We start from the raw sequence: 13,743 nt of genomic DNA, 5'->3' as shown, positions 1-13,743 counted from the left end.
CTGCCAGCTCTGACGTAGCACTAAGCTAGTAGCGCACAGTACAGATGCGCTAGCTAAAAAGCTACTGACGTAGCGCTCCTCTTCTCACACAGATCCTCCCCTTTCTCCACCCTCCGTCGACAATTGCCGGCACTGACATAGCGCTAAGCTAGCAGCGCGCAATACAGACACACTAGCTAAAAACTATTGACATAGCGCTCCGCTTCTCATGCAACACCCCCCCCCCCCCCCCATCGACAACTTGCAGCACTGACTTAGCTCTAGGCTAGCGGCATGCAATACAGATGCGCTAGCTAAAAAGGCTAGCTAAAATCACGCATCACCCCCCTCCGTTGACAACTGCTGGCACAAAAGTAGAGCACATCTCTCCTCGAAGAGATGACTGCGCTCAAGGCAAGTGACCTAGAGGAAACACTGCCCTCTTTCATCTGCAGTGGATCATTGTTGCACTTTATGCCATGTCTGGTTCTCCTCAGTGTCTCCTTGAGTTTGTTTAGTAGTTATTACTGCACCATCAGTCTGTTTAGTTTTTAAATAAGTTATTTGGTGTTTTTTTGTTTCTTCAGCTCCTTGTGTCTCTGGTTCATCTATTGTCCACAAACCAACAAATGTACTATCTTAATACGACACTTACATTTAATACGACACAGCTTGTGAACTACAGGCCACGTTTACATTAAAGTTAATAAAATCGATGCCGTTGTGTGTTTAGCACACGTTACTTTTCAAGTTTCTTTCATTTATCAACAAGGAGTAAAAGCCACACAGCATACAAATAATAAATAATACAAATAAATAAAAAATCTCAGTCTTGGATTCAATTAAACTCTGCAAAAAACTCCTAATATTTTTATTTTGTTTGTTTTGCTTCATCATTGTATAAACTGGACATCTGCCCAGCCTCAACGTGCCCGCCGGCCGTGTGACCGTCTGGCTCAAGGCGAGGGAAGAGAGAGGAGCTGGGGGTGGGGGGTGTTAGACGGAAGCCCCTAGGACAGCTGTAGTCATTATCTGCAGGCTGTGGGTTGAGATTTATTAAGATGGCACAAAGCCCTCGGCTGTGAGGAAGACTGAGAAGAAGAAGAGAGGAGGAGGCGTTAGAGACGGCCAATATTCAATCTTAAATACTTGGACAACGTTTATCGTAAACAACTGACTACCAGCTACTCACGTAGACTACTGGTGAGAAGTAAATCAAAATGTATTTGCTGAGCAGCTGTAAAACATTGTCACAATAAAATGACTTTTATGTCGTTATTATGAGAATGTGCACTTCAGTAACATCCCTGTGCAGAAACGTCAAAATCAAGTTCAAGCTGACGCCTCGTTAAACATCTTTGTGTGCATGCGGGCTGTTTTCCCATTTTTTTTTTAATCTGTACGTTTAATTATTTAGTCGTTCATATATCAGCATGTTCAGCTCATTCAGAAGACTGTTGGATTTTGTAATGAAGAACGTTTTCAAAAGTTTGTTTCAGTTGTTGCTTTGGCTTTTAGCTAGCTTATTGGTAGATTTAAAAAAAAATGTTTTGTTACTTTGGGCTTTAAGTTAACTTTTTGTTACTTTTAACTTGTCTTTCCCTATGTTAGCTTTTAGCTAGCCTTTTACCTACTTTTAGCTTACATTTAGCTAATTTTAGCTTTAAACTACTTTCAGTTCTTTTACTGTTTTGATGTTTTGCTACCTTTATATTTTAGCTAGCCTTTTGCCTACTTTTAGCTTACATTTAAAAAAAAAACCTTAGTTTTGAACTATCCTTTTGTTCTTTTACCCTTGATGTGTTTTACTTTGATTTTTAACTAAGCTTTTATTACATTTAATAAGCCTTTTTCTTTCATGTTTAACAAACCTTTTAGTTCTTTTAGCTTTTACCTAGCTTTTTGCTACTTTTAGCATTTAGCTAGTCTTTTGTTATTTTTAGTGTTCTGATTCTTTTGTTACTTTTAGCATTTAGTTAGCCTTTGTTACATTTAGTTTATTTTTTTCTATGTTCGTTATAGCTAGTATTTATCGACTTTTAGCTTTTAACTAATCTTTTGCTGCTTTTAGCTAGCATTTTGTGAGTTTTATCTTTTGGTGCTTTTTACTGAAGCGGACATTCAGCTGATATAGACTGTCCTGGCATAAATCTGACTGTAAACGTTTGTCGACTGTGGTGTTCAGATCCGCCTCCCGCCTCCCTCTGGACCAGTGTAGAACAGTTTTAGGACCATTATTCAACAGAAAAGAGTAAATTTTAGAAATAAAATCATGAGAATTTCCTTCATGAATTAGTTTCCATCCATTATCTTTACCCACTTCATCCTTTTCCTTCCTTGTTCGGGTTGCTGGGGTCACTGGTGCCCATATTCAGCAGTGCGAGAGGTGGGGGACACCCTAGACAGGTCTCAAGTCCATCACAGGGACACATAGAGACAAACGAGACAAACAACCATTCACTCTCTCGCACCTAGAGACAATTTAGAGTTACCAATCAGTCTAACATGCATGTTTTTGGTCTGTGGGAGGAAACCGGAGCACCCGAGGAAAACCCACACATGCACGGAGAGAACATGCAAATTCCACCCAGAATAGCCCCCCGGCCGGGATTGGTTCCCGCAACCTTCTCACTGCGAGGCGTCAGCTATACCAACTGCACCACCGCGCTGCCCTTTAAGAGAATGCCAGTTTTGAAAACTTGATTTTTATTAACCTGGAGTGATGTCGTCCGAATGTCCAGACTTAAATTTAAAATGGGTTTTTCCAGACTTTCACAGTGATTATACGAAGGGATTTCCTAGCTATATGCAGGCCAAATTAAAAGGAAATTTAAAGGGTTGTGATTAAAAAAAAAACTTTCTGAAGACATACCTGTCAGAAATCTTATATTTAAAAACAGATCGATGTTATCACTCCATGGTGTATTTATGGACTTATTTCTATGCAAATCTGAATTATGGTAAAAATCTAAATTTTTATTTTCATTCTAATTTTGCCAGCACAGGTCACGTGTGTGTGATGTTTGAACGCGTGTGCATAAAGGTGCATATATCCATACATTAATGTACGATTACGCCATATCCATAGATAAAATAAATAACTAAATGTTTTAAAAGAATAATTTGTCACCATGAAAACCAACATTGCAGAGTTTGTAAACAAACATCTTTGACTTTATGGATCTGATGGTTTTGTTGGATCACCTTGTGCTAAATTGAAATTAACCACAGTTTTAAGAAAGACTTTATGAAATGAGCAAACCGTTTCAGCTCATGTCTAGACAGTTTTCCTGCTAACTCCTTTGATGTTCGATGCTTTTTAATCTGTTTATTTTTTTTTCTCTGACCAGACGTTCAAATGAAGAAAAGTATGAAGGATTTTCTTTAACCTGGCTGGCAGATATTTATCAAGATTAATCCTTTAAAAGCAGCACATTTAATATCACACATGAATGCAGTTTGTGTGCTTTGTGTTCGACCATCTTCAAAGCTTTGATCAGCTTCCATCAGTTTGAACGCTTTAAGGGATGAAGGTCCAAACATGAGCACTTAGTGCTTCAAATAAAAACCAAAGGACATTTAAAATAAATCCTGGAGCAGACGGGTTGGCTGCACAATAGAAGACATACAAAAAAAAAAAGACTTTTGGTTTTTGTAATGTTTATACTTTTCAGAGTTTTATTCAGAGTAAATATATTTACCATAAAATACATTAAGATTTGTTTAATTCCTTGAAAATATATATTTAAAATCTGCTTCAGCATACTTGCTATGTTTTTTTTGTTGTTGCTACATTCAGCTTTTAGTTAGCCTGTTGCTACTTTTATATTTTCTCTACTGCTCTGCAACATTAGGCTTTTAGCTAGCATGTTGCTATTTTTACGTTTTAACTACCATTTGGCTACATTTACCTTTTAGTTAACATTTTGTTACTTTGAGCTTTTAGTCACCATTCTGCTACATTTAGCTTTAATATTATCATTTTGCTATTTTTAGCATTTAGCTACCATTCTGCTATTTTTCCTTTTACCTACTACTTGGCTGCATTTAGCTTTTAGTTAACATTTTGCTACTTTTAGCTTTTAGTCAGCATTCTGCTACATTTAGCTTTAATATTATCATTTTGCTGCTTTTAGTTTTTAGCTCTCATTCTGCTACTTTTAACTTTTAACTACCTTTTTTTTTAGCTACATTTTAGCTTTTAGTTAACATTTTGCTACTTTTAGCTTTTAGACACTATTCTGCTGCTTTTAACATTTAGCTACCATTCTGCTATTTTTACATTTTAGCTACTACTTGGATACATTTAGCTTTTATTCAACATTTTGCTACTTTCAGCTTTTAGCCACCATTCTGCTACATTTAGCTTTAATGTGTCATTCTGCTACTTTTACTTTTAGCTATCATTCTACATTTACCTTTTAGCCAAAATGTTGCTACTTTTAGCTACAATTATTCTTTATTTATCATTTCAATAACCTTTTGCTACCTAAAGTTTTTAACTATCATTGTACCACATTTATCTTGAAGCCAGCCTTTTGCTACTTTTAGTATTTAGCTGCCATTCTGCTAAATTTATCTTTTGACTATTCTTTTGCTTAGCTTTTTGATACCACTCAGCTAGCCTTATGCTACTTAGTTTATCCAGGATTTATATTTTTATTAGCATTTTGTTATTTTTAGCTGTTAGCTGGCTTAATCTTAATGTTAGCTTTTAGCTTTCACTCCTAACGTTCTTTTTGGACTGAAGCTATGACTCGGTCTTTTCCCAGCACAAGATGACCAACGTGTCAAACTTACTGGGTGATACGCATTCCTTCAAACAATGTTAGTTGTTTAATTTTAGTCTTTTTTAATTTTTATTTTTTGCTCTACTGCCGTCAGTTTTTGTTTACTTTGCTTAAAAATTACTCAAGATGCACATTTATGTACGTTCAAAACCCAAACTACATTTACGTTTCTGTTTGCGGTGTGAACACATTGAATAAAACATTGATGTAAGTTACTTTCTGCTTTGCTTAATAATGTTTAAAACATTTATATATTCTGCCTTCACTGCTGTTCCCTTCAGTATTTTAAACGTCAGCTCTGAACTTGAAATGAAGCGTGGCTCAGAGGGAGTTATGGAGACTCCGGCTCGTGCTGGGGATGTGTCTGGTTGCAAGCAGGAGATTTGTATTAACACGTTTCAATATTCACACTGTCAAACTCATTCCACACACGTGTGAAAGAAACGGGAATAGCCCTGAAACCAGATCTGCAGAGCGTCTGCAGGACTGAAGGAAAACGAAATAGATGAGAAGCTCAGCGAAGTGTTACGCATTAAACTTCCCGTTGTTTACACGGGACATAAGGGATGAGGCTTGTCAACGTGACCCGAAAGGCAAAATTTAAAAAAGAATACTATTTAACAGAAATAATATAGAACTAGAGAAAATGCATTTCCTGCAAAAAATGCAGTGTGAGTGCTTATTAAAGAACTTGCTGAGAAGCAGCAGAAATTAGCTAAAACAACATGCTGAAATGTAGCTGAAATGGAACAAAAAGCCTAAATTAACAAAAGAAAGCAGAAAGAACATATTTGCTGAAATAGGTAAAAAATACCATAGCTGAAATTAGCAAATAAATGGCTAAAAAGTAATCTGAAAGGCAGAAAGAAGCGTCAACTACCAGAAAGTATCAGAAAGAGCTGAAATAAGCTAAAAAATAAAAAAAATAAAAAAGTGGAATTAGCTGGAAAAGCTAAAATTAGCCTAGAAAGAGCTAAATAGTAGCTGAAATAGCAAAAATAGGTGAAACGAGCATACCAAGCTGAAATTAGCAGTAATAAGGTAATTAGGCTGAAAGTAGCAAAAATTACCATGAAAAACTTGAATTTATCTGAAAACAGCCAAAAATAGCTAAAATATGCTAAAAAGGTAGCTGAAAGGGTAGAACAAGCTTAAATTAGCAGAAGAAAGTGAAAAGAACGTTTGCCAAATTAGGCTGAATGTAGCTGAAATGAGCACAAAAAAGTTGAGATTATCTGAAAATGGCTGAAATTAGATAAAATACAAAACAGTCCACGCTCAATAATCCAGGTATACAATCCAACAATTTTCAGTCAGGTCATCTGGACCGTTTCTTTTTGGCTGAAACGTTTCACCATCTAGATAAAATACAGCTGAAAAGTACCATAGCTACTAAAAAAGCAGAAATAAGCATAAATTACCAGAAGGAAGTGGAGAGAGCACATTTCTGCTTAATTAGGATGAAAAACGTTGAAATTACTGCAAAAAATGTGGAATTAGCTGAAAAAGCTAAAATTAGCATAAAAACAGCTAAATAGTAGCTGAAAAGTCAGAAAAAGATTAAACTTGCATAAAGAAACAGAAAGTAGCATAACAAGCTGAAATTAGGAGAAAGAAGTTAGAAGCACAAAAATATAGTTAACAGAAAGAAGCTGAAAGGACCACAAAACAGCTGAAAAAAACCAGCTGACAGTAGCTGAAAGTAGCTGAAAAAAGTTCAAATTTGCACAAGGAAGCTGAACCAGACCAAAATGTGAAAGGAGCAGCAAAAGGTTGTAAACAGATCTAAAGATTTGAAGGATGTAAAATGAGCTCAATTCATTTTATATAAGAAAAAAAAAAGGCAGAAAAAGCTAAATATTTCAAAAAGCTAAAGCTGCACCAAAACCAAAAGTCATAGCAGGATTGTCCTGAAAGAGCTGAACATTTTGATTTATGATTTGTTGAAATGACTTGAAAACTGCGGGACGAGAAAGATGCGGAAAACATACTGAATTAAAATGGATCACAATATTGTGAATGCTTCATAAACGCTCACACTGTTAGATCAGAATTTTAAATGCAAACGTGCCCAAATCAGAACATTTAATCAGAAAATCAAAATTTAAATCTAACATTAGACATCAGTTTCATGATAAAACAAAAAAAAAAACAGCATAAGTCAATTATTCTAATAAAATGTTATATAGCTACGTATTCAACACATGTAAATAATATATTTTTTATTTTTTTGCCCTCGCTCTTCATGGTCATCATATTTCATTCTGACTGCAGTCGACAGCCGAATAATTCGCTGTGATCTCATTAACCATCAAACAAACGAGGCGACTAATCGCGGAGACTCCATCTAATTAACTTTGATTCATTCTGCTGACGGTTTTAATTATCTGAGAGTCGCTAAAGTTACGAGACGCTTTCTGTCCAATCTCCAACCTAACGATTAAAACCTGATGTTTGTTGTGCAGCGTGGAGGTCAGGTTAAACATTGTGAATGTGGTGAAATATGGGTGAGTTTTTAAAAAAAGCTAAACAATAAATGATGACAGTGCTCATAGCAACCTCTGAAAAAGTCTTGCAGGCTCTCCCTGACAAAGTGGTGGAATCCACTGCAGAAACATGGCTCTCCGTTAACGGGGCCAAGATCGTTACGACTTCAGACAAGCCAGGTTGTTGCTTTTTTTTTTTTTTTTGTGAAGAAATCGAAAAGACAGAGTTTTTATTATTTAAACTTGATCACTTTTGAGGCTAAGTGTAAGACCGGAAATCGAAAGAGAACAGCCGTTATCAATATTTAGCAAGAAAAACCTAAACTTTTTATGAAAGGTAAAATCAAGTTGCTCATGTGCTACATCTAATCACAGAATCAGAATCAGAATAAAATGTATTGGAATTGCACCGAGGTACAACGCGAATATGTACGTACAGTCGTCCGAAAGATGGGCGGAGTGCACAAAGATAGATGAAGCTTTTGTCCTTGGGTACTCATGTCCCAGGAGAAATTTGATAGTCGGCCTGTCTCCGAGGCTGTCGGGGAGTCAGATTCAGATAAGCTTGATTCTTGTTTTTCTTCAGGCAGACAGATTACTTTTTTCCAGCCTTGAATCCATCTGGGCGTTCTGGTTCCGAAAATGCCTAATTGTGAGATTCCATTCCACTGATCCATGCTATGAGTCTCCTTCAAGGTTGAACCCACCACGCTGATGAGTCCCAGAAGCCGCAGGTGGCCTGTGATTCTCAATCGCCTCCACCTTACGGCTAAGCTCGTAAACCAGATGATTCAAAGTTCCCACAGCGAGGACCAAACCTTCACACTGACTCGGAAGCTTTTCCATGGCCGAAACTGTTCCCGCCGTCTTCTTCAAAAGTCAATAAAACAGAGCCCCACCGATGCCAAAAAGCAGAGTCCCTGCTATCATAATTCCAAATATGTAAACATCTTCAACATCCTCCTGAGACAGGACTGTGATGCACATCATCTGCCACACTCCCCACGAATCCATGACGTACCCCACAGCGTGAGTCTCAGCTGGACACGCCGGTTCTCCAGGACCTTGTCGCTTTGATGAAAAAATCTTATCAATAGAGTTGAATGCCCACAATACCAAATCCATAATCTTCTTAATTTATGTTCGGGAGATGTGACCCAAGCGCTTCAGACATACAGAGAGCAGTGAAGGAAGAAGGAAAAACGGGGGAGGAAAAACAGAAGCTGCCACCTCGATCAGAGTCTGGGAGGATAAAAGGCAAGGCAGAAAGGCAATCTCAGATTCTTGGGCATGTTAGGTCTGATTTTACGAGGTAGATAACTGGATAACTGACCTTATCACTCTATCTCTAAGGAAAAATCCAGTTACCCTGAAAAAAATCCCCTGCCTGTATCCACAATCTTTTGTTCACTACCCAGTTTTTGACCACAGGTCAGGGTAGGAAGTTGGAACGTAGACCAACTGGTAAACAGAGAGCTTTACAGCTCAGCTACCGCCTCACCCCAACAGACCGGCGCAGAGTCCACAATACCGCCAAAGCTGCACTGATCCGTCAGTCGATCTCACGCTCCATTCCTTCGCTCGTGAACAAACCACTTGAACTCCTTCACTTGAAGCATCAGCTCACCCCCCAGCTCAGAAAATGTGTAAATTATCATTTAAATCTGGCTCAGAGTTCAGTCGTTACAACACACGTGGGTGTATTTATCTGTTTGTGTTTACGCGACATAGAAATGCTTCCAGAAATATTCACAGTTGTGTTCCAGTCATGGAATTAAAATATAATATATGATCAGCCAGTTCCAAACACTTGATCCACTCTGTGTTTTATTTTCCTATACACGCCCTTCAGTTTGCCAACAGGATGATAAGACTGAAACCCAGCGCAACCTGATGCACTTTAACAGCTTTAAAGAACTCAGATGCCGTACATCTATACCTAATAATCTGCAGTCTGAAACACAGGCAACACAAACAGTAGAAATCAATGGCATCAGAAGCATTTGTTTTGTGGGGGGAGGAGGGAGACACACTGGTGGGAGTGCGGGGTGTCTGGGGGATCCTCCCCAGAAAACTTTTGAATAAAGTAGATTCCATTTCCTGCATTCTGGTGTATTTTAACGGCTTGTTAAACATCTACATTTACCTACATAAGCAAACATTTGATTCAGTAACTATTCTAGAGAACACACCACAACAAGAAGTAGCCTGACCAACAGCTCCCCTTGTGTGAATAGAGCATGCTCCGCTTCTTTCATGCATCCTAATCCGCACACCCCGGTCAACAACGGCCGGCACTAACATAGCGCTAAGCTAGCGTGCAACACAGAGGCATCTCACTCCCCTCCTCCCCCCACCCTATCAAGGAAAAACTCGGACGAGATGAGCGCCCTGCCAAGCCAAGTGACCTAGAGGAAACTGCATGTGGTGTCAAGTTGTTGTAGGTAACCAGGAAAACCCGGAGTGGACTTTTTAGTGGTTTGAGTTTTCTCCTGTTAATCAAGTGGAATTGATTTGTTCACAAAGAATAGAAATAGCGCTGGGTCAACTAATATTTCATAGTAAATGTGGGGGGTCCAAATTAATATTTTTTTAAATGTGGGGTCGGGGGGGGCATGTTCCCTTCCCATATAGTTGATGCGACACCTATGATAGAAACTAAAAGCTGTCAGGTATAGAAATACATAAAACATCTGCAGCCATGGACCAGAGCTGGTGTTTCAGAAAGAGAACGTCAAGTTGGATCTTTCCCAAGATGAATTTTCATGAAAACTTGGGCTGAAAATGTGACCTGCAGCAGAACGGGTTGTCTTACACAAGAACTGAAAAGAAGTCTGAATTCACATCCTTCTGATCAGTGATTAGTTTGGTAGATGGGGAGACACGACATCGTTGCCTGGTTGGGTCTTGGACTCGTGGACACTTTTAACAAGTGCTTCCTAAACTTTTCAGCTTCTGACCCACAAAGTATAATCTGAGTCTTCCCACCCCAAATTAGATTTTTAATACACAACTTTACTAACATCCTTAATTAACAAAGTCATAATGACAATACAAGCAGCCTTAAGAGCGTGCTACTATTTTTTATTGATTTATGATTATTGTATTTATTTTGTTTTTTATACATAAATATGGCCAAGATGTGCTGTTGCTGACCTTATTTAATTTAATTTGATTTATGGAGGTTATCTGGGGACCCTCATTTGATGCTTCACTGGTAAAAAGTAATCTTTTTACTTTTTAGCATTGCTTTTATCATCAAAATTTTCTTCCAAATTATATTTATTTGATTACATTTTATTTGATATTTTTTTATATTTTAAAATAACTTTTTTATTATAACATTTAATAGTTAAGGTTGCTCCAGGTGTTAGCTCTTATGTTTGTATTTAAAGTGGTAAAGAGCGTAGACAAACACACTAAGAGACGGCTATTTTTAACACCATACCTTCTTTTTAGGACATAAATATTTAGAGTAATATTTATGTAATTTTAGTAATATTTAGATTTTTTTTAATACATTTCTAATAATACAGAGCACACTGAATCACAGTCACTCTGAGTGTGTTTTTTGAAGGATTTTAACCTAAAGAATGATACTTTTAAATAACTTTCATGTTTCAGTTTTTACATATTTTAAGTTTAAGTATTTTCAGTGCGAAAAAGGTTCACAAACTCTGGATTTTTTTTTGGTTTTGGGGTTTTAAAAGTAAATGAACTGTCTTGCAACCAGTTTTATTATTTGTTTTGCGCTAACCTTTTGAGCATAAATTGCTTTTTCTGGTTTTTAAAGAAACATTTCAGCAGGAAGTCCTAACTTTTTAGCTGCGATCTAATGAACTTTATCTGCACGTAAAGACTGAACGAGTGCTGTTAGCTTTCTAACTGCTTCACTGATTTTTTTTTTGCCTTTTTCCCCACATTAAAGTAAAGTCAGGTATTTATTTTTTAATTTTGATTGAGGTTAAATTGCACAAAATACTTCTGAGTATTTACTGTCCTACCTGCATCAGACAGAAGTCACAGTATGGAGAAGCAATGAGCTCGTTTTTATTACACACTGTATAAACCTTTGTTAGAGTTTTATTATGGATTTTACACCAGTTTGCTTTCGATATATGTTGTTTTTTTTGGCTCTAGTTTTTCTCCAGCAGGTAAACGTCAAAGGTTGTAAGATGGCCACACATTTTAAAGACATGTAACAATAGACTACGTTTGTGTTTTATGTCTAAATGAGCTGCAAAAAAAACCTGAATGAAACTCTAAAACTTCACTTTTTGATTATTTTATCTTATTTCACGAGAACTCGGCAACAATTCCATACCAGGACCTGGGCTCCAGTTCAGTCCTCAGATACTCAACAAGTCTTTTGGTTTTTCAGCACTTAAAATAGAGTTGTCACTTTAACGGCTCACGGTTTGATGTTTGATGTGTGGCTTTGCCAGGTGGTACGTGACCAGATCACCCACTGCACCATGAAGCTGCGGCAGACCACCGGCATGATGGAGTACTGCCTGGAAGTTCTGAAGGAGAACGACCCGAGTGGTTTCCTGCAGGTATCTGACCCGACAGTCTGTGTGTGAAGGATTGTCTGCATGGGAGGTTCCTTAAAACAGGCTTTACAAAGCGAATAACCAAACATAAAGGATTAGGCCTGTCGTGATAAACAATAAATCAATCAATCACATGATAAAAATTATCGACCTCATTTTCATTTATCGGCTTTATCGTTTCTTCGTGTCTCTCTCTTTCTACTGAAGACACTGGATGACGAAAGGCTCAACTCTGGTGCTTCTTTTCTCTTTAAAATCCGTTTTAATCATCTAAAATTGCGTTTTTGGATCGTTGAAAGCAGCTAAGCTGACAAGCAAAGCGAGCGGACCAACCTCGGGGAAAAAACATGTCTTGTCAAAGCTCCAAAATTCACAGTTGAAACCCGTGCCTTTATGTAAAAAGTTGTTTTTCTCCGAAAAAAGAATCTGAGAACTTGTTTACGGATTTTTTATTAAAAGCTTTGTGTGAAAAATGCTATGCTAAAGAGCTCAAACCACACCAAGCGTCCGCCATTTTGAGAACCGAATAAACAGGAAGGAGAGACGGCCCATGTCACGTCAAGGGGCCTCCCTCCCATTTTCCTTAAAGAGACACGCTGCTCGCTCCCTCACTATCCATCCTTCTGTCCAAACAGGCTTACACTGCCATCTAGCAGTCAAAATAGTTACTACACACAAAAATTAGCCAACATTTCTTCTTAAATTTAACAATAATTATTGTCAAATGTCAAACAATATTATCGTTTATCGCAATAATTTTTGAGACAATTAATCGCCCAGCAAAATTTGTTATCGTGACAGGCCTATGAAAATAGTCAAGAGGTGGGCATTCACACATTCACACACAATTTTTTTTCTGAATTAATTACCTGAAGTATGAACACTTGGAATTAAACAACTACGACGTAAATATTAATAAAAAACAAACAAAAAAAAAGGAATAAGAAAATAAAATAAGTTGTTCAGCTTAGTTGGAATTATCTGTTTCTGAAGCTCAACAACAAGAACTCCCTGCAAATATCAGCTTTGATTAACTAATACTACAGCTTATTGGATTTAAATTCTCCTCACACCGTTGCTCATCAGCAGGTTTACGTGATCAGAAACTAATCTGTATTTATTGATCTGCACACGCTGGGATAAATGGTTTAGTCCAATGCGTTTGTGTTGAATGAGCGTTATCGATGTGTTTTACAGAAAACGTCTAAATATTAGCAAGAGCCTCAGGTATTAGTTATAAAATATCTCTAATAGAAGAAAAAACTAAGGTAAAGGAGGAAAATGAGATGCAAGACTTCCTTTGTCTTAGTTCTTCTGAATATTTAAAAACTTATTGATTTTGTGCTTCTTTATCGCCAGCAGTGTCGACATCCTCAATAAAAGCTCACGAGGAGTTAAAGCTGCTTTAATGATATATTTAAGCTGATTAACATTTGTAAATTCACCACAGTTTGAATTAATCTGACACCAAACGTGTCACTAAACGTACTGATCTGCTGTAAAGCCAGAGGATACGATTTCAAATCCTCAGCTTCTGCCTCAGAGCAGTTCAGTCCGTCACGTTTTATTTTGCAGCTGAGTGCAGTTTAACGGACTCGTTCAGCTCTCATTTCCATCTGCAGTGATCGGGTGTGTGTGTGTGTCAATTCCTGTTCTTTAATGTTTAAACTGCACTAATGATCACTCGTCAGGCACAAACGAATGAAGCCAGACCTCAGAATTCATCCAGGGAGGCAGGACAGAGACGCAGTGAGCAGTGGAGTCACCTGGATTCAAGATGGCTGCCACAGCCAATCCACCCCTAACACACAAAAATGGCTACAACTCCGTCAATTTTAAAGATACTGATGCAGCATTTGGTATATTTGTAGCTGAGAGTTAGCGAAATATTTTATTTATATATGTATGTATACATATATACATATACATACATAT

General features: G+C 37.5%; 1 protein-coding gene across 11 annotated transcripts in view; it reads left to right on the top strand.

Moving 5' to 3' along the window:
* LOC119418357 (tripartite motif-containing protein 67) overlaps window positions 1-13,743 on the top strand; it is a 66,841-nt gene that overhangs the window by 34,070 nt on the left and 19,028 nt on the right. For all 11 annotated transcript variants that reach the window (XM_037685634.1, XM_037685636.1, XM_037685632.1 and 8 more), the window contains one exon: window positions 11,701-11,811. In XM_037685634.1, the coding sequence (XP_037541562.1) occupies window positions 11,701-11,811 (111 nt within the window). The remainder of the gene's footprint in view (window positions 1-11,700; window positions 11,812-13,743) is intronic.

This window comes from Nematolebias whitei, chromosome 12, assembly GCF_014905685.2.
Source record: "Nematolebias whitei isolate Nwh7 chromosome 12, NemWhi1, whole genome shotgun sequence".
Lineage (NCBI taxonomy): Eukaryota > Metazoa > Chordata > Actinopteri > Cyprinodontiformes > Rivulidae > Nematolebias > Nematolebias whitei.
The sequence above is the reverse complement of the archived record's forward strand: the minus strand, read 5'-3'. Positions and strand labels throughout refer to the sequence as shown.